General features: G+C 39.1%; 2 protein-coding genes across 2 annotated transcripts; both read left to right on the top strand.

The window, feature by feature from the left end:
- The first annotated feature begins 328 nt into the window (after nucleotides 1–328).
- coil (coilin) lies at nucleotides 329–5189 on the top strand. Its single transcript, XM_014474077.2, has 7 exons — nucleotides 329–608; nucleotides 1380–2256; nucleotides 2724–2810; nucleotides 3233–3280; nucleotides 3413–3482; nucleotides 4758–4846; nucleotides 4966–5189. The coding sequence occupies exons 1-7, from the start codon at nucleotides 358–360 to the stop codon at nucleotides 5011–5013; spliced, it is 1470 nt and encodes a 489-aa protein (XP_014329563.1). The 5' UTR covers nucleotides 329–357; the 3' UTR covers nucleotides 5014–5189.
- Nucleotides 5190–6400: 1211 nt separating this feature from the next.
- Nucleotides 6401–20602, top strand: LOC102221351 (rab11 family-interacting protein 4A-like). The gene is made up of 15 exons (XM_005812968.2): nucleotides 6401–6687; nucleotides 8580–8667; nucleotides 9696–9784; nucleotides 12077–12237; nucleotides 12310–12477; nucleotides 13385–13519; nucleotides 13931–13966; nucleotides 14075–14183; nucleotides 14471–14574; nucleotides 14692–14832; nucleotides 15206–15287; nucleotides 16206–16343; nucleotides 17158–17304; nucleotides 18350–18493; nucleotides 18574–20602. The coding sequence occupies exons 1-15, from the start codon at nucleotides 6535–6537 to the stop codon at nucleotides 18688–18690; spliced, it is 1812 nt and encodes a 603-aa protein (XP_005813025.1). The 5' UTR covers nucleotides 6401–6534; the 3' UTR covers nucleotides 18691–20602.
- Nucleotides 20603–21059: the final 457 nt, after the last annotated feature.

Raw genomic sequence — 21059 nt, forward strand, 5'->3', positions numbered from 1 at the left:
CACAGCTGTCTAGGCTCCGGTTTCCTCGCAAACTACCGTTTGTTTGTTTTTTACCCCTCTTCCGTGCTCCCGTATTATTATTTTATTATTTTCCTGTAAATTTCCCGCATACAAGTGCATACTATTCACCACTTCACATCATGACACATAAAAATGTGTTCAAAAAGTTAGTTACAGTGTTCTGTAAACAGCTGAAAGCAGAATGCAGTTCACTGGAAGAGGTGGTAATAGGTGACTATTACCACCTCCCGGCCTCTAAGGGGCAGTATGTGAGAGGTGGAGCCTTATTTTGAAAGGCTCAAGCGGAAGCTTTGGTTGAGTTAGCCAGGGAGCGCATGAATAGAATGTTTTGGCGTCATGGCTGCGCACGGCAACAAGTTTATTCGCCTCCGCTTGTTTTTTGACTACCCGCCCCCGGCCGTCGTGGGGTGCCGCATGTGCTGGCTGCTCGTGGACCTGAACACGTGCCGCGTGGTGGCCGACCTGGAGAGCGTCATCCGGGAGAAGTTTGAGTTCAGCCGCAGCAGCATCCTGAGCCTGTTCATAGAGGACTGCTACCTGCCGCACACGGAGAGCATCTACGTGGTGCGGGACAACGACAACGTCAGGTGCGCGTTCAGTTCAGGTGTCACTGGGCGAGACAGAGCTCAGTCTGGTCAGCATCGTGTTGGTACGATTAGAAACAAATCACCATGACAACCTGCTCTCCAAAGATGGAGCTGATTTGAAAAAGGCATTCTTCTCATCTGGAATTTGGATCTTTGATTCTCTGAGCTGAACTGAGCTAAACACCGTTTCTCACAGCAAGGGAATTTCTGTTCCTTTCTAAATTATTCATAACTTGAACTTTTTCGTATTTTGTGAAGTTAGAACCAGATGGGCTGATATTGTCCCGGACCATTCATTATAGTTTCTTAGAGATTTTTTGCAGTCTCCAACTGTTTTCTACCAGAATTGCTCTGTACTTATTTTTCATCGATCCTCACGCTCCGGTTTATCAGTAATTCATATGTCAATAATCAGTAATTATTGATATCAACTGATATGACACTCTTACATTGTGATATGTTTTCTAGCCATATTGTCCAGCCCTAGTGTCAGGTCACCAAAGTTCATTTTACCTTCGTGATTTCATGGCTACTTGGAAAAAGTTTCAGGAGTAATGTGTACAACTTATTTATTTTGCCATGAAAGAAAGGTTTTTATATTTACGCATTACGATGCGTTCAGTTTTCAGTAAAATCCAACTAAAATCAATTAAAGCTTATAATGTGACAAAATGTGCAAAAGTTTTAAAAGATATTAATAATTTTCCTAGACTCTGTGAGGACACAGGACCCTGTGACCATTTAAAAACATTTGTGTGTTTCTGTGATCAGGGTGAAGGTGGAATGTCTGGCTCAGGTGAATGGACACAGCAGCTGTCCAGAGACTGCTGCTGTGTCCTGCAAGAAGAGACAGAGAGACACCGCAGAGGGACCGAGCACAGAGCACAAGAAGAAGAAGAAGAAGAGAAACGAGCTGGAGGACGGCACAGCAGATGGGTCAGATTTAGCTAAAGGTGGTAATGGGAATAAGATGTTAGAAATAAAGATGGCTGCAAAAAAGAAGAAGAAGAAGAGGACAGTGAAGTCAGTGGACAGAAGCCATCCTGCTGTCTCTGAAGCTGCTGTGGCCTCACACATGCCCTCCAGCCCTGACAAGACCCCAGCAGGGAAGGTGAAAACACAGACTGTCCCCTCATCGGGCCCCAGCAGGAATGGAGGTAAAGCTTGTCATCAAAAAGTAGCCAAGAAAAGCAGCGCCTCTCCTGCTGCTTCAAAGGGAAACCAGAAACCCAGCCCCGAAAAATCTCGGCCTCCTTCCTCATCTGCGTCTTCACAAACGGGCTCCTCCTCGGATGAAGCCGATACTTTAAAAGTCCCAGTCGGATCCAAAGCTTTACACCCCGACACCAGCACGGCTGCAGCTCAGAACCAGAACCAGGCATCCAGCACAGAGCAGCCTCCGCTCAACCGAGACAGTGAAGAAGAGATCCAGCTGGTTATCCGCCGGCCGCAGCAGCCTCTCCTGAACATCCCTGGCCCGGGGGCCTGGAGGGGCCTCGGTAGGGGCCGGGACAGGAAGTGGGCCAAAGGGGATCTTGGAGAGTGCCCCGGGGTCAGAGGTCAAAGTGACGTGGAGCGATTCGGGAATGGCACAAAGGAGCCCTCATACCAGACTGACTCTCTGAGCAACAAGTCTATTGTTCTGCAGGTGAGTCTCCAGATGTGCCTGCAGATGTTTGCTGCGTTTGTGTGGATCAGGACAGCAGTGCTGTCACTGGAATTCAGGCTTTTATCATCATAACTTACGTTTTTCACAGATCTATGGCTGCTAACTTTAATATACTTTATTGGACCAACACAAGCAGTGCAGAATTTGAAGTGTGTCTGTCATCAGCGTTTTATTTTGAAGTAAAAGTTTAGATAAAATCATTTTTAACAAATCCTCTGATGTAGACTTTAGTAAAAGAAGAGAGAAAGTGATGAAGAACCAACGTTCTAGTCTGTTTAGTCTGTAAAGCTGAAGGTAGTTGGACAGGTTTAGGAAACAGTTACTACTCTATCAGCTTTATGTTAGTCTCAACAGTTTAGACACAGATGCATGTGTTCATGTTGCCATTAAGTTATCTGGTGTTAATAATATATGGCTGGACAATAACTTCAAGTCTCTCTGAGTAGAAAGAAGCAGAACCCGTCCCGAAGGACTACAGCTCCATGCCACTGCTGGCTGCCCCGCCCCAGGTGGGCCAGAGCATCGCCTTCAAGGTCAGTTTGGTTGAACAAATGATAATTAATCAGGACTGATCATCACATGGAGATAAATGTTCTTTGCTCTGCAAACAAAAAAATGGAAAAGGCAACAGTGTTTGATTAGTTTGACTTTTTCATGGTGGTTTTCTTTTTAAATACAACTGTTATGGGTAAAACCATTTAGTTGTTTTATTGTTTCACATCAAGCATCACGCAAACAACCAGAGAATGAATATATATATATATATATATATATATATTTATATATATAATTTTTTTTACACTGTGAAATCTAGCTCAGGATTTTATCAGAGACCCTTCAGTAAAGGTCTGTGAACGCGCCTACCCTCACAGGAGAAAGCTACAATGTTCAATAAAGGGGAAAATCATTCTTGCATATTTCTCTTCACCTTCTCCATCCTTTCATTCATGTACAGTTGCTGGAGCTAACAGAGAACTACACACCAGAAGTATCTGAATATAAGGTGAGGAGAGTCAGCATTGATGAAGTCATTGTTCTCATAACCTAACAGTGTAGCTGAATAAAACGTCCAAGCTTGTTCTAGTGAATTCCTTATTCCTCAAACCTTCTACATGTCTGTCTACATGTACATCAGGAGGGAAAGATTATCAACTTTGACCCGACAACCAACCAGATTGAGCTGGAACTTCTTAATGCCTCGCAAGGTAGGAACTGTTTTTGTTGTTGTTGTTGTTGTTTTTGTTGTTTTGTTTTTTATCGGTGTATAAAACTAATTTAACATAAACAATAATAAAACTCCTTCACTTTAGTTTAGAACATATTTTATTGTATTAGTCAGGAGGGAACATATCAAGTGTTTATTATTTGATTTATCTCAGAATTATGAGGTGATGGCAGTGAAATAGCATGTTGCAGAAACATGTTGCAGCACAACATGTTGTTAGGGATGCACGATATATCAGCACTAACATCAGAATTGGCCCATATTAGACATTTTTTAACATATTGGTTTGATTAAATAAAACGTGGCTGATATTAACAGATATGTATATCCATTTGTTGCTGCTTATTTTTTTGGGCAGCGGGTGAGGCGGTGTTTGTTCGGTCCTGTGACAGTGATGGAGTTCAGGATTGTGGAGAGTTTAACTGACGCAGTATAATATCGGTTATCGGCCATAACAGCAATATCAATATTTTCATATCACTGCATCCCGAAATGTGTTGATCCTTCATCCTCATTATCTGACCAGTTATGTGGAGCCTCACAAGTTTTGTTCACTGCAACCAAACATTTCACTTTTGAAACTTTTGGCCTATGATTTAAATCAAGTGGGGTTCATTCTGAATGCTTTATTAATTGCACAAACCTTATGGTGAGGAATACTCCGGCTTTACAATGTGAGTTTAGTTCTGTTCCCACTCAGAATCGAGTCTCGCTCTGTTGGCTGAATTTAACAGTCAGTCACAAAATAAAAGGTTTCTTTCTTCAAAGCAAATGGGCCTGAAATGCCACATTATGTAATAACATGGCAATATGTAATAATGTAACAAAATCAGGCTTCAAAATGTAATTAAACATAGTTAAAAACAGCATTATGTAATGCACTTTGTGATACTTTCTGTAATATTATTATATTTTGTGCTGATTTTTACAAAATGCAGAGGTAGCTATTTTTTAAAATGATAATGTAATATGTGGTGCATCATGTAATAAATGCGTAGGATCTACAATACGACTTTTATAAGTATATTGTTTAGGATGAAGACAATCAGTGGTTTGCAATCATTTATTACAGAATGCACAACATTATTACATTATTTCTGAAAAAAAAAGGCTAAAGCCAAAAGAAAAAGCTGCAATTTATAGAACATGACTCCATCATTATAAAAAAAACTTACTGTAATCTAACTTCATATTATCTCAGCCCCGTTCATGTCCTGTGTTCGGTTCCTCTCATTTCTGGTGTGCTTCCCTCCAGCTCCTGCTGAACCAGGCAAGTTTGACCTGGTCTATCAGAATCCAGACGGCTCAGAAAGAGTGGAGTACGCCATACAGAGGGGATCCTCAGTAAGCTGCTTGTTTTGTAGACTTCATTATGTTTCAGTGACTGTCAGCAAAGTTTGTTAGATAAACCTTTGAGCGTGTGTCTTGAATAAAATCTTTATTCTACTGCGTCTCTCCTGCAGGTTATGGAACGTTGGGACTCTCTGCTGGAGCCAAGACTCATCATTTAAACATGAAAACTTACATTCACTTTGTTTATTAGACTAAATAAATTTGCTTTTATTAAAGTTAATTTATTGGGATTTGTTCTTTTCTGGATGGATGTTATTTTTGTATATTGGTGCTACAACTCATCGTTTTCTATAAAATTTTTATGAACGAAATCTTGCATCCTGAGTTCTGATTATATTGTTAGTTTTTCATTTCTGGTAAATATCTATATATGATCTGTGTTGACAGTAAAGGAACACGGGAAGGTTGATTTGGTGCAGTATGCATGGTATCGACCTGGACACGTTAAGTATTCTTCAAGGACATCCTTGATGTTTGACATTTTAAAACTTGTTTTACTTCATGAATTGAATATTAGGGTTTAGGAGAGTATATTGCAGTTTGTCTTTATTTCTCGTGTCCTGTTTTATTTTCCACGCCAAGCAGAGGCAGAGAGAAACTGCCTCTGCAGCAGCTTGTTTTTGCAAATAATACTCTATAAAGCCACCTGACGGTAAAAGTCTAAACAGTTTGTGTCCAGGATGTGGGTGGTCTGCAGGAGTACTGATGGCCCTTTTCTTGACCATAAACCTGTACAAGGCCTGCCTTGGAGGAAGATCAGCCCTGATGCTCTTCCAGTGAACAGAACAGAATCTAATTTGTCACCAATGTTCTTTGCACTGAATATGTATTGTTTTACTCTAAGGGCTTGAACAAATTACCTGATGTTTTTAATATTCTTAGTGTTAAAAACAATTTGACATATTTGCCATATAACCCACTGGTGAGGTAAAACATCATCAGGCTAATCTCATTCTCAAATCATCACCTACAACAACTGAGGAAATATATATGTTACATTTAATTTCCCTCTGGGATTAATAAAGTATTTTTTAATTAAATTGAGATTTTTCCTTTCAAAAACTGTTATTTAAAATAGTTGAATTAGCAGTTTTTAATTCTGTGTACTGTAGTTTATCAAAACATTATGGAGGACAACATTTTCAAAATCACCAGTTTTATCCCGTTTTTGCTTTTAAATTAATTTCGTCATGTGATAGAACCAAGATGTTTAAACTTTTTTTGTTTTGTTTTATATTATCGAGTGGTAGGATGTTATTTTTATTCTAAGTGATACATATTAGTAAAGTTAATGGCAGTGACCTGTGTTTACGTATAAAATATAAAACAACACGATTAACTTTTTTTTTTTTTTGTCCGATGATATTCAGAACTGATACTTCTAAAAAATAGCCAGCCACTCCGTTTCACACCACAGAAGAAGGCGGATGCTGATACATCTGGGTTGTTGCTAGGCAGCTCATCGGCGACAGAATCCCTTCTGTTCAGATCGTGAGTCCTCGTGCTTTTCCGGACCTTCTCGCGTCTTTCGAGCATTCGACGCGGCTGACGTCACAGGCAGCAGTGGCAGCGCCAGTCAGTCCGGCGGAGCTGAGGACTGGAAGGACGATGGCGACCGACAAAGCGACTCTCTTCAGTTAAACCTGACATTTGAAACCACCGTCAGAGAACCGCCAACGATGGAGCGGCAGGGTCTCCCCGACCAGGACCCGCTGCTGCAGTTTCTGAAGCGGCTGAAGGAGGTTTTTGATGTCTGTGACGAGGATGCTGACGGCTTCATCCGGGTGGAGCACTTGATGGACCTTGGGCTTCAGTTCGGTCAAGGAGACGAGGTGAGCAGAGGAGAATGGAAGAGACAAGGTGGGTTAGTTGAGGATAAAAGACTCGCTAACAAATATTATTACCTTAAAAAGCATCCCAACATTTTCTCTGTGGCTAGTCGGAGAATAATGGAGTCCAGAGCTTGGTATCTGGACAGCCTGTCATAAACCTTGACAGGTGCTGCTGGAGAGCTTCTAGCATCAGGAAGATTTTCTAGGACTACTTCCAGCACCACCACGACCTCGATGCCTGGTCATTTGTCCTCTGTCCATAAAAAATGGAATAAGATGATGTTCTGTTGACCACAGATATGAAGGAGTCTGAGGATCCTGGACTGTATTAATCAGGGTTAGGGTCTAATTAATCACACTCCATGTAATTAATGCAGGGTTCCCAGTATTCTGTCCTATTTTTTTATCATGTGTCACCTTATCACTATAACAAACAATGACACTATTAGCATTATGAATGAATTATATGCAGCCAGCCCTCTGAATCTGAGTATAATACAATTTATATTCTATTACTTTGCTCTTTTTCTTACTGTTACAACAAACCCGACTCCAACAGATTGTACCTAGTACTACCATGAGGTCAAAGGCAATGCTAGTTTATAGAATTGTTCAAACATTTCCTAGGTATGTATTTCAGGTTTCAAGAGAAAAGCAGTTGAATATTAAACTGTTGAAAGCTGTTTTTGCCAGAACAAAAACAGCTTCGGTGGATCTAATTAATTACCTGGTTCTGTTATATTTCATGACATATGGAAAATGTCACATTCTAAGCTCTGCAGCAGATTCTGCCATATTTTACACATTTCAGAAGTCATAGAAAGTTTAAATATTATGTCATGGTATAATGTTATTCCCTCATCAAAAACATGCCTGGAGAGTTGCTTTGATTCCTTCATGCATGTTTGAGGAATCGTTGAATGGGAACCAAATGCTTCCTCTCACAAAGCACTGACTATTTCCACAAAGCTCCTCATCAGAGTTGCAGTCCTCAGCCAAACTTCCACCTCACAGATCACCACAACCACATGCAGCTCCTCCAGACTAGCGGCAGCAGCAGTAATTAGCAAATACCTGGTGGAACTGTTAGCCTGCTGAGCTCATTATACATTTGACTTCTCAGTCCAATGCTCTTAAGAACAGCGCTGAAGGGCCAGTGTGAGAAAGAGCAGGTGCTTCTTAAAGAGACAGAGACCCAATTTCAAGGTGTCAGCTGTTTTTCCCAGCTTTAAAACATCATCTGCAGGTAATCTTATCAGTTATAGTCTTAGGGACAGCATTTTAAAAAAATCCTTGATGAAAATGATGAAATGTTTATGAAAGGTCAGATCTGGGGTGTTTGTTATATTGTATTTTATTGCTTTACATTTTAATATTTCAAGGTCATGCATCACATGTATGTTACCTGTTAATCTTTAGGAGATTAGCTTATTCTCTTTCCCTTAATTTGCTTTTTGTAAGTAAAACAAATAAAAATAAAAAGTCACATAACAGAGAAATGTATACAGATATTTGATCAAATGTATGTCAGGTGACAGAGTTGTGTATGAAAGCTTTTACATACAGCCATGTTGTGTGAGCGTTCTTAGATGACAGCTTGAGTTAAGCAAATTTTATGAGAAACCTCATAATGAATGTTGCTGTACTTGCATACAAAACACCTGAGTTTTAATTATTGCTGTCATACATTTACCTTTAAGATTCAGTTTTTACTTAGCAACCTTTAAATTAGCTGAGAGACAGAGACACATCGCTCAGCAGCATGTCTATATCGACTCATGAAAGCATTAAGGTTGTCAGGTTTTGGTGATAAATTTTGATCATCATGCGTTCAATCGAAATGTGAACCGCTATTTCCATTTACAGAAAAGTGAACCTGTCTGTTGTTGCAGGTCAAAAAGCTGACTAAGCACCTGTGTCCCAATGCTCACGGCAAAATCAACTTCAAAGAGTTCTGCCATGCAGTGTTCGCTATCAAAGGTAAGACCACTTCTGTCACTGATGGTACTCGAATGACTTCCATCTGTATTTATTATTTATCAATAGATAATAAGTACCAAGTACCAAGTACCAAGGAAGACAGTCAGAGGCTGTAAAACACAACAGCACTGCCCTGTTTTGACCTGTGGTTGTTCATCCCACATACATACTTGTTGTCCTGGGAACAAAGTAGGGAACAGAAAACCTGTGTGAGCTCTGGAGCGTCTGACCTAGCCACAGATTTAGAGCTAGACATCGTCATGTCATTCTGCAGAAGGCAATACAATCACCTTCTGTTGGCAGTAGTATATTAGGCAATTTAAGATCATAAAATAGATTAGAATACCAGAGAAAGAAAAATACAGAGCAGGTTTTAAATAATTGCTTCATTTATTAAGGGGGAAAACATTATTCAGACCAACCTGGCTCTATTTGAAATCATAAATAAATGATGATTAACCTCAGTAACCTGGTCATTCAGCTGAGTTACTGCCAAACGGAACGGGAATCTCAAAGATCTGGTGTGGATCTAACAGCATTTATATTGACAGCATGTTATATTTTATTTTTATTTTTATTTTGTCTACAATTGCTACTCAGTGGTGGTTGTTGTGTGTCTTGTCTCTATGCTGCTGTAACTGCGAAATAATTTCCCTGCTGGGATGAATAAAGTAATTCTATTCTATATTCTATAAGAAGACATGATACTGATCATCTAACATGTGGATGGAGAGTCGCTCTCCAGCGTCAGGGTCTGGATTATTTGGCTTAATTGAATTTTGGTGCTGAAGTTCAGTTTGTGTGGAATCCTAAATGTTGCACAGGGTCCATAGAAATGGGATTTGGACTTCAGATTGTTGCCTTAAATTGAAATAATTACACTAAAGGAATGCAGTCTTGCCATCAGGTGTGTGTACATTAAGCTGTACAGTCTATTGTATTTACACTATTACCTCTTCTTACATTTCTGAAAAGTAATTCCTTTATCTCCAACTCGTTCCTCTTCAATCCTTCCGTTGCTGCTGCAGGTTTTGAGGAGATATTAAAGATGGCGGTTATCCCTCGGAGTCAGACATCCCAGCACCAGTCAGTGACAGACAACGGCTACGTTTATCAGGTAAAGCCTTTGTGCTAATGGTCCAAACGTAAGAAAACACAGCTGTGGGACACAGAAATGAAACACTTTATCCAGAGAGTGTCTGCTTGTCCTTCAAACACGTCAACTAGAGCATCGGCCCGTTCTTCATCATGACGGTTCGGTACAATGTTGGCCCGTATCAGACTGCTGCTGTTGTGTTAGGAGTATGTTTGAACACCAACGTCTATCTGACTCTTAAAAGATAGAGTTAATGTGGATTGACTTTAAAACATAATGTTTTCGCTGTGGTGTGACAGTTGCTCAGCCCTGCAAGAGTTCAGCTCAGCTACACAGTTGCTTAGCAACAGGAGGACAAGTGAGAGAGACGGAGGTGTAGCCTTGTTCTGACAAAGATCCTCTAACAAAGTGATGCAACAATTGTTCAAGTGTTGTAAATGTTGGCATGAATGAATAAATGAGTGTATTTGGTGTGCATCTGGAAATTCTTATTGGTAATAGTGAGTAAATATTAGATTTAAAATGTATATTCACTTCCAGTGATTAAATTGGGTGTGAAACTAAAGAGATGCATGTTGTCAAGTCGTACCTGAGTGTGCTGATGAGATGCAAACATTTTAATGAAGAAATCTAATTTTCTGTCAGATTGTTGGAAATCCCTATCCCTCTAACATTATGCAGGACAACATGCAAAATCCACACATTTTAACCAAAGACGTTTCACAGCGCTCACATGACTTGATTTGTTTTGAAGAGAATCACCATATAAATGACTACCAGGCTCACCAAAATGTTTTCTAAGAGTTCTTTTCTCAGACATATTTAGAAATGTGATCTCTGAATCTTTCACTTAGCTTCTCATATTTTAAACAAACATGGCTGAATTTAGACCTTAGACATGTGATTCAACCACTGAAAGCTTTTTGGATGCTCCGTCCAGATGAACTGGTGTTAAATAACCACTACAAATACAATTATTGATGATACCTGAGCCTAACTCTGACCTCCAGCTTTGTTGTTAAGACAATACCAGTCTCTGCTCGGGGACATGTATATAATGCTCATATTGGCTAATGAGAAATGCAAAGCTAAAGTATAGCCAGTAACCTAAAAAGCATTGGCATTATGAAAGTTTGCCTTCAGTTATGTCGCTCCAGTTTCTCTAATAATCTCTAAATATCCTGCAGAACAGATTTTTCTGGCTAATTTACTATATTTATTTTAATATTAGATGGATTTCTAATGCATTTTGTAAATATAAAAATAGAGCATTTCCAGCATTTTATAGTTCTTTATGTGCCACACACCTTTTCATCACAAACAAAATATGCTTTAATGACTAGAAAGCAGTCCGGTAGTGAAAACTGTCCAGCATTTTCTTAAAAAAAAACAAATATGGCCTTATAATAGTTAAATAAAACCCAAAGTAACCAGTTATAAATATGAAAGTCCTTTGTTGCATTAGATTAGGCGTGGCCTTCAGCAGAGTGAGCCCAGACAGATGCATGTATTATTAATGTTTGTATCTGGGGCATAGTCCATGCTACCCTGTCTGATAAACCAACAGATTAATAACTCATCAAATGAATATAGTGATGTTGTCATAGCCAAACAATAACTAGAACTACAGCGTCATCATCAACTTTGATCCAACTTGAAGTGAAGTCAGCTTTAAGCCAGTTTTTTCTGGAATAAATGGGTATTGTCAATTAATCCTGTTGATTAGGCCGAACTGCGGCAGGTCATGGCAGATGAGTCGAAAATCCATAAACCATCAACAGCTTCCAGCCATTTCCATCAGCCTCACCTTACAGATCCACGAACCACCACAACAAACTGTGGTCTCTGTCATTTAACAGACTCAGACCACTGAAAGAAAGAAGATTCTGAAATAGTATTTTAATTCAGGTGTGTCAGGTCACCAAGTAAACAAAATAAATGGGTCCAGTCGAAAACTGTTTACATACAGACAAATTCAGTTTGATTCATTTTAGAAAGATCAATTTTGTACATTTATACTCCCCATACTTGCAGACCACAAATCCATAATTTCATCACTTGGAATCTTGAGTCTATATTATACATAAGCTGTGGTATTGTATTGCACTGCTATCTTTGCAAATATTAATTCTAATTTATTATCATAAAAGTCTTTATAATCATGATCTAAATCTTCTCAGTTCCATGTAAACTATATGATCTGCAGTTATGTTATAGAAATAACATAAAACAAAACTAAAGAAAAAACCTCACCTACTAATATTATTGCTGTTATTTTGACATAACAATATATTTAATTCTGTATGTTTGCAGAATGGTGAGGTGCAGCTCAGCCCTCCTATCATCACATGTAGGCGATCTTACCCAGAATGCAGCATGTACAACGTGAGGCGTGGAGCTGAGGCAGAGTGTGACATGGACAGCGTTGCTGAAAACACCCACAGCTCTGACTCCCAAGAGACATCACAGGACAGGTCAGTTCCAAATACCAAGTGACCGTTTGGAACTTAGCAAAGCGTGTCCTGACTGAAGCTGGTGCTCTGCAGCCACAGACACGTGACTGGATCGGCGTTGGCCCCTGCCGTCCCCAGAGAGGAGCAGTTTGAGGACTATGGTGAGGGGGTGGATGTGGACTTCAGCCCCAGCAGCCCTTGCCCTGAAGACGACAGCAGGACCAATGGCTTCTCTGACCTGGGTTCCTCACTCCCTTCCAGGTTTGGATTTTGTCTGGAAATACAAACAAATCACAATCTTTAATTTGGTCTAATATAATTTTGAACACATTTGTTAGAATGGAAGCTAAAAAGGACTGAACATTCCAGAACATTCCTTCTGGAACTGTTGAAAAGTTGTGAAGCAGATGCTGTGATGCTGAAGCACAGGGCAGATTCAAGGGAAGAAGGTGCTAGTCACTTTTAACACCTTCAGCCTGAATGAGCACCAAGCAGCTCCTCAGATGTTGTAATAAGTAAATTCAGTTTTCCTCTAAATGTCTACCTACATCTCTTTTTGTTTCTTTCTTTTAGTCATTTCCATTGACCATATAATTGCGCAATTTAACTTTTCAAAAATAAATTTGCTAAATGGAAACGTGGCAATTTAAAAAAAAAACTTTTTGTTTTTTTTTATAAAAAGTTTTGACACTAGGATGAGGTGGTTTTTAGCCTTATCAAAATTGGTTAATCTTGCAAAACTCCAAAGGAAACACTTTTATTATCACATGAGTCACATGACCAACAACCAGATGTTACCACTGGTGCATCTGAAGATGGCAGGAAGTAGTTGGAGGATGATGGCACAGCTTGTTTTTAAATGACTTATCACGTGAACAAACGTATTCACGTGTGATTTTAATTGCATGTCCTTTTTGATAGAATCACAGAATTATGCTTTTGTGACATCAGCATAATGTAAACAAAGTTTTGTGCACATTTTAATGGAGATTAGAGCCTAATTAGAGCCTCCTTTCTGTTACTTTTACTTTTACTTTTACTTTCTTCATCTCTTTCGCTCTTTTTTGAGTAAAAATGACTGTTTGGTTTGTTTTGTTGGTATCTATGGAAGGTTTTGTCTGGTTTATTGGTCCTGTGTTATGTGTTGATCTTGTTTTTCCAAACACAGTGCTGGTCATACTCCTCAGAAGATGCAGCAGCTGTACAACAGCGATCTGCTCGACATCTACTGTTCTCAGTGCTGCAAGAAAGTGAATCTTCTCAATGACCTGGAGGCTCGTCTTCGAAACCTCAAGGCAAACAGGTAGACGAAAATAGAAAATTGCATTGCACTCGCACCTTGGATTGTAGATTTACTTTTAACCAGAACCACTACCATAACACCCTGACTGCTGACTCAGCATTATCATCACAGATTTACTGTAGGAGATGTGAAGCCATCAACACTAAACCCATGTGAAGCATTTATTGCTCTAAATTAAGCCAGACTTGGACCTATGGCAACTAATTTCAGACCAGGTACCAGGCAGTACTTGCTAAACTGACATTGTAAAGGAATTGAAACATAAATTGTTGACTGCAGAATAGTCATTGTAAGACAAACATAAAGACTAGAGTGGTTGTATTTGTCAGAGCAGCATTGTTCTCTTTTTTAAAGCAGGCCATTTAAAACCTGTCATGGTTAGCTTGACTCACATTCTGCTTTGTGTTTCAGTCCTAACAAGAAGATCTCCAGCACAGCGTTTGGACGGTGAGTGACCCTGAGGAGCTAACCTTACCTTTTTGTTGCAGATGTGAGATGTAGCAGTGTTCTCTGTGTAATGAGTGATCAGGTATTTTTGTCTTGGTGTCTCTGCAGTCAGCTGTTCCAGGCCAACCTCGGAGTTTTTGGCTCCAGTCAGGGCAGCAGCACAGAGGACCTGTTCACAGACAGCATCGACTCCTGTGACCTCGACATCACAGACAAAGTACACACACACACGCCCACCCCACCCCACATGCGCCCACACACACACACACACACACACACACAAATGAAGTTAGATTTTAGATTTCCTCATATGCAATTATAAGACATTGTGTTCTAAGGAAGTTATTTTACCAATTCTGGCCAATTCTACTTTATGAATACTTAGTTTATTATTAATATTTCCATCTATGTCACATGGCACATACACTAATTGTATGCAGAACATCCTTGATATTTGACTGAATAAGTAACATGGATTGTGATTCCTCTGCTTTTGTCACTCAGGTCAGTTATCTGGAGAAGAAGGTGACTGAGTTGGAGAGTGACAGTTTGGCCAACAGTGACCTAAAGTCTAAACTCAAACACGAGAACACCCACCTGGTCCACAGGTAGGAGAAACATCCAGTGCATGCTGGAGTTTTTAGCTCCTGTGACTCATCTTAACTCACGCAGATCTAGTTTTATGTTATACATGTTCGGTCAGTATGCAACGGTTTGCCTCTCAGGGTGCATGAGCTGGAAGAGCAGGTGAAGGATGCTGAGACAAAGGCAGCAGAGACGCTGGGGGAGGAGATGAAGCGCCACCGTGAGGCTTACAGCAAGATGGAGAGAGACAGAAACACAGAGATAGATCTGCTCTGTTGCCGGTAACCTACAAGCACGCTGCAGAGGAGACTTCAGCACAGCCTAAAACATGAATTATTGTCAGACTGACTCAAACATTCATTTTGAGTCCCCCACATCCCCACATCATGATGCTGCCTCTACTGTAGAGATGGACAGTAGTAGTTTCCATCACCTATAGAGTTTTTACATGAAGGCCAAAAAATATTTTATGTTTCAAATGTATGCTTTTTATTTAGTTTTTGCTTCACATTTTGAATTGCAAAAACACATGAAAAATAAATATATTTATTTGTCCTTATTAATAACCAGTCTATTGAATGGGCTCAGTGCGAAAGGGAGAGTATGCCCAAACTAAAATGAGTGATTTTAATTTCTATGCAAACTTGTGCACAGGGTCCAGCAGTTAGAAGAGGAGAATGGAGACATGAGCGTAAATGTGAGCAGACTCAAGTCTCAGTCTGAGAAGCTGGACCAGGTGAGTCAAACTGAGGACAGGCCCGGGCTGCAGGACACTGAAAAAAAACTGATGTTGCCATTTTTCTACCATTGTGATATATACAGTATTGCAAAATGAAAAAAATAACAAGAATTTTCAGCAGATAACTTGAATAGCGCTTTCAGTTATGCTGCACTCCTGACATCTTGCTTACCATTAATCTGCTCTGATCTTACCTCTTCTAGTGAATGTCACATGCATGTTTGTTTCTGTATCTGAGATTTCATGTTCTTATTAAGGATGCATGATATTAGAAGATCTTGTGTGGGTGATATCAGTTGCCGTCTATGTCTATTTTCTTCTCTCCTCTCTTTCACCTTTGCCTCCATCACTCTGAGCGTTTGTGTTTTGACAGATGCGGTTAGTGTCTGATGTGAGTCATGACAAATTGAAGAGAAGGATAATATGAGTATTAACCAAAGAGTTATTCCCTCATCAAAAACATACCTGGAGTGTTGCCTTGATTCTGTCGTTCATGTTTGAGAAATCCTTTAATCTCCATGGCAACCATTTAGCTGTGTTAAACACCTGGGTGGATCTATCTCCGCCTTGAAGACGCAGCTCCTCCTCAGAGCTGCAGCTCCAAGCTTCTGAGCTTCTGCCTCACAGAGCAGGCCTCCCCTACAACTCTCCCACTCAGCGCCTTCAGACTAGCCAGCAACAATTAGTAAACACCTGGTGGACCTGTGCATCTGCTGAGCTCATTATAGCAACTACTTCTCAGAGTAAAACTGCAGCTCTGTTATACATCAGATCTATTTTCACAGGATTTACCAAGAAAAGAACACCGTCCCTGTGAAACATGCTTTTTGCTTCACTTTTAAGGTTTAGGTAAATAGTAGTGTTTTCTCTGTCACATTCAGTCTTCCTGACTTAGTCTTCCTGTTCACTCTGCAGGAAAAGCAAAGGATGACGGACAAACTGGAGGACACCAGTCTGAGGCTGAAGGATGAGGTGGACCTGTACAGAAAGATCATGGATAAGCTCTGGCACAACCGCCACGCGTTTCAGAAAGAAAAAGAGGCCATGCAGGAGGTGAGGCCGTCGTTCTCTCTTATTGTTGAAGTAGATCTGTCTACAAGTCTTGTGACTTGTTCTCCTTAAAGCTTTTCCTGTTTAGTTTGTCTGGTTGAAACATTGCTTTTGATAAAGATTCTTTGTTCTGATTTGGATATTATGCAGCTGGAGAGACTTTTGCTGCTACATTTTTGCTTTTGCAAAGTTGTCATGATGCATAGCTATCATAATGTAACTTTATTTTACAACCCAGAGCAGCTGATTTAGCTGCAAGGCTAAATAACACCTTAATTGTGACCCCAGAATCAGATGAGAGTACAGAAAGGAGAGAGAGAAGGAGGAACTTCAGGATTCTTATACAATATGAAATGGATTAAACTCAAGCGCTAACAAGGACCCAGCTACGTCTAGAAGGCAGTATTATGTGTTTGGACAAGACTATCTCCTCCAGAACAGTGAGATGCTTCCCAGTCCCCAGGAACAAATCCAAGGTTTTTAGTCTAGATTTAAAGGAACTCAGTGATGCAGAACAAAACCAGAAGACCGGAGAGGTCTGGAAGGTTGATACAACAACAGCAGATCTTTAATGTATTTTATTTTTCTCCTGCACCCAGAAAAACAGAACTTCACCCTCCTGTGACTCACCTGCACATATCAGGACCTCCTCTCATCCACACCATCATCCTCTAATAACTATTTCAAAAAACATGGATGTTTAGGGTTATTAATTATCTCTGGTTTAAAGTAATGTATTTTTAACGGAACTAACTCAAATTAATCTACAAAAAAAAAAAAAAAATTTTATCAAATATTTTGTATCTTCTGTTTGCAGTTGATTGATGATCTGCGCCGGGAGCTGGAGCATCTGCAGCTGTTCAAGTTGGAAATGGAACATCCTGGGAAAGGCAAAGGCCTGTCAGAGTATAACGCCAAGACCAGAGAGAGTGAAATGGAACATGAAGTCAGGAGACTGAAGCAGGTAAATGAACAGAAAACACTCCGGCTTGTTGAGAAAAATCCTGTGTCTTTGTGATGTTAAGTCACATTTTAATCCACTTTCACTGATTTCATATTATGTCAAAGGCCTGTCATGTTAACAAATTTTACGGGGATGATAAAATGTCCCACAAATGATCTCGATAAACGATAATGTTGCTTTGAGGCCATTTCCAAGTTATATGTTGATAGTAACATTATAATGCAAGTCCACAATCTCAGAGAATAAGAAACTTTCATTTTGTTCAAAACACGCCACACTGGAGATGAAAGACGTTTTAACTATCCAAAATAAAACAACACAACCTAAATCAATAAATATAAAGGACACAGAAACCAAACACAACTGAAACCATAAATAAAATGGATTTTAGAGTTTCTGTGAACAAAATTGCACACAAAAAATATCAATCATCACAATGGAAATTTAATTTATTATGTAATAAACTGTTTGTTGTGACAGGCTTAATTGTGTCTGTTAAGTTAATCAGTGTTTTTGTAGTGAGTAGATTTCTTTTAAATCACAAAGTTAAAATTGGATTAAAAACAAACATTAATGAAAAGACAAAACATTTATAAATAATTAAAACCAATATTCATATATAAAAGGTTCTGTATGTTTGTACAATGAAAGGTACATTTAAATAGGAATGTTTTTGTCGCTCTTTGCTTCAGATTTCATGGCAACATAAAAACAATCCAGTGTTGAGGCGTTTCAGATCAGAAATGACTCCACTAAAAAGTGAATCATCTGTAAATATTTCTCAGAATGATCCTGCTGACAGCCCACTGTGTTACTGCTTCAGTAACACAGTGTTTATTATCAGCCATAAAGAGTCACTGATTCTATTTGCATCAGAATCAGTGAGGACGCCTTAGATTAAAAGCATAAAGTCTTTAGCGACAAACAATTTTTTACTCATCAGATGTTTGAATCTTTGCTCTCACGTATTTCCTTGCAGTGAGGTTTGATTCTAACCTTCACCCACTGTTGCTGAAATGCTGTTGTTGTCCCTGAACTCTTTCAGGAGAACTTTAAGCTCAGAGACCAGAACGACGATCTCAACGCTCAGATTCTGAGTCTGAGTTTGTATGAAGCAAAGAACTTGTTTTCCTGCCACACCAAGGCGCAGTGCCTCGCTGCTGAGATCGACAACGCTTCGAGAGACGAGGTCAGGCTGATGGATGGCTTCTTTTTGTTGTTTGTTAGAACTGAATCATTTGAACTTTCTTCCTCTTGTTCCTCTTACAGCTTGTCGACGCTCTGAAAGAACAGGAAGAGATCAACCTGCGTCTGAGACAATATATGGACAAAATCATTCTGGCCATTCTTGATCACAATCCTTCCATCCTAGAGATTAAGCAGTAAACTTTACATTTCTTTTAGTGTAGTAGTGGTAATTAGACATGGCACCAGTGTCTATATGTCTGAATGTTTGAATGAAAGGCTTCAAACACTGAATGGACTTGAACAGGTTTTTTTTTTTTACCTTTCCAGTCTTTGTCTTTTTTTTTTTTTTTTTTCAAAAAAAAAATGTTTGAACTTTTTTAGCTCATACGCTTCACCCAAATGTTGACATAAACAAATCATGCTAAAAGTCAGGACTGTTTAACACATTCTTTCAAGATCATTTTATTGATCTCACAAGGAAATCATTTTGTCCAAGTAACCCAAAATACAGTAAAATATGAATAAATAGAATTAAAAAAAAGTAAAATAGAGTAGTCAGTTAGTTAAAACACCAGCCGTGCGGTATGCCACATCAATAACGTCTTTACAACACTGGCTGCCTTTAGCCACAGTTTCAATCAGTTTAGGCAGGAGGTAATGTAGAGTATTTGGTGTATATTCAGAGAGAAATATTCCTGACTCCATCATGTAGACGGTTCGACTGGGATTAAATCTAAACTTAAAGGACGTGTTTAGAGTAAGGAGCATTTCAGGGTTTCCTCAGGCACTGCCTCCATCTGTGGTTTCATTTCTCTCCTAATATTTTAGTGTGTCTGTTTGAACACACCCGAAGGTTTACAAGGTATATGATATATGCTCTGTGTAACATTCATTTCTTATGCTCATGGCGTATGAGCCTAAGAGTAATTCCAGGTCTTCCAGGTGCCAATATTAAAAATGGTGTGCCAAATTGTTTCACTGATTGAGAGAGAAAACAACAAATATCTGAAGTACCTTATATAAGCTGAACAGCTTGCTCATCTCTTAAGGCCTGAATGTCTGGAATTAGATTGTGACATATTTGTCACATGTTTGTACTATGATCAAGGTTTTAGCTGACAGTGAGCTGGAGAGTGAAATGTTATCCTAAAGCTTTACCTTGTGTTTCTAGTTGTTTGTGTTTCTAAGACTAAAGAAGCGTTTGTCCCATTCTGCTCCCCTTACTTTGTAGGTTCTCACCTGCCTGGCAAGGAGTTTAAAAAAACTGCTAGCAAATAAATGCGGATCCACTTAAACGATGAAATGAAAAGAAATATTTTAGGGGAAATCAAGCACATTCAGCACATTTTAGTCACCCAGGTTTTTCACCAACTACAGATGTTATTTCTTACAGGAACTCTGCAGTTCCTATAGGAAACAATAAATGAAACGAAGAAACAGCAACATTTAACACCATTCACTCATTGTGTCCAGCCTAAGCATACTGACCTGGTCTAACACACAGTAAACCACTTCTTAGATTTATGTTGTAAATATTCTCTCCTTAACCAATGTTAATAAGATATTGTACTCAGATCACTTTCAAACTTATGCTCACTTTGTCACTTTGAACAACTATGTAAACATGTTAAAGCGGTCCACAGTTGTGAGTGAGGAATGCAGTTATTAACCTGCAGAAAAAAGCTCTACATCCTTTAACAAATACAAGTATTATTGTGTTGCAGTAACTTTGTGATTTCTTCTTTTTCACTTCTTGTATTCAGTTGTAAAACATAGAAAATGGCAGTTATGTCAAAAGTTGTTTGGCCTTAGATTGAATAGTTTCTGTTATAATCTTTATTTAATGTTGCTGCACTTTGCCATTATACTTTTCATTTATTTATTCTAAGTGTCGTGCAGATCCAGTTGCACTGTTTCTGTGAGTCGCTCCATTTGCTCAAACTGTTTTTGTTTTTTGACACAAAATATGTAGATTGATGTACAGCATACTTTTACATTTAATAAGTATATTAAACCTGTTGGATATCACCTGTCACAATTCACATGTGTTCATTTTGTGTTTTTGCTTACTTGTGTAAATAAAATCCACTTGCTTTGGTTTGGCAAGTCAGCTCTTGTGATTTGTCCTTATTAAGGTTCAAAGCTCCAGTGTACATTTCCTGACCAATACAAGAGTTAGACTTTAGCCATATCCAGTTAACACTACACAATTCTTCAACGATCTGCATGTAATCAGAGACATAACATGAAAAGATGCCATATTTAGAAGACACTGTCGCTTGTTCTATTCATAGGACATCTAGATGGTGATAGACTTGAAAGGTTAGGCTTTTAAAAAGACAAACCTTTAGTGCAAGGCATGTTTATTTGTTTGGCTCCAATCATACACAGGATAATTCAGAGTGCTTTACAGGAAAACAAAGGAATAGATGTCAGACAGATTAAAAACTCTTAATGCACCACAGAGACAATACAGGACATGCCTCCAAAAGTGAAGGTTTTTTGTCTGTGTGTGCATCTGCAAACTGCAGGCTGGCTTATTTATGTTTCTTTTGAAATAAAAACTT

This window comes from Xiphophorus maculatus, chromosome 16 (genome assembly GCF_002775205.1).
Source record: "Xiphophorus maculatus strain JP 163 A chromosome 16, X_maculatus-5.0-male, whole genome shotgun sequence".
Classification (NCBI taxonomy): domain Eukaryota; kingdom Metazoa; phylum Chordata; class Actinopteri; order Cyprinodontiformes; family Poeciliidae; genus Xiphophorus; species Xiphophorus maculatus.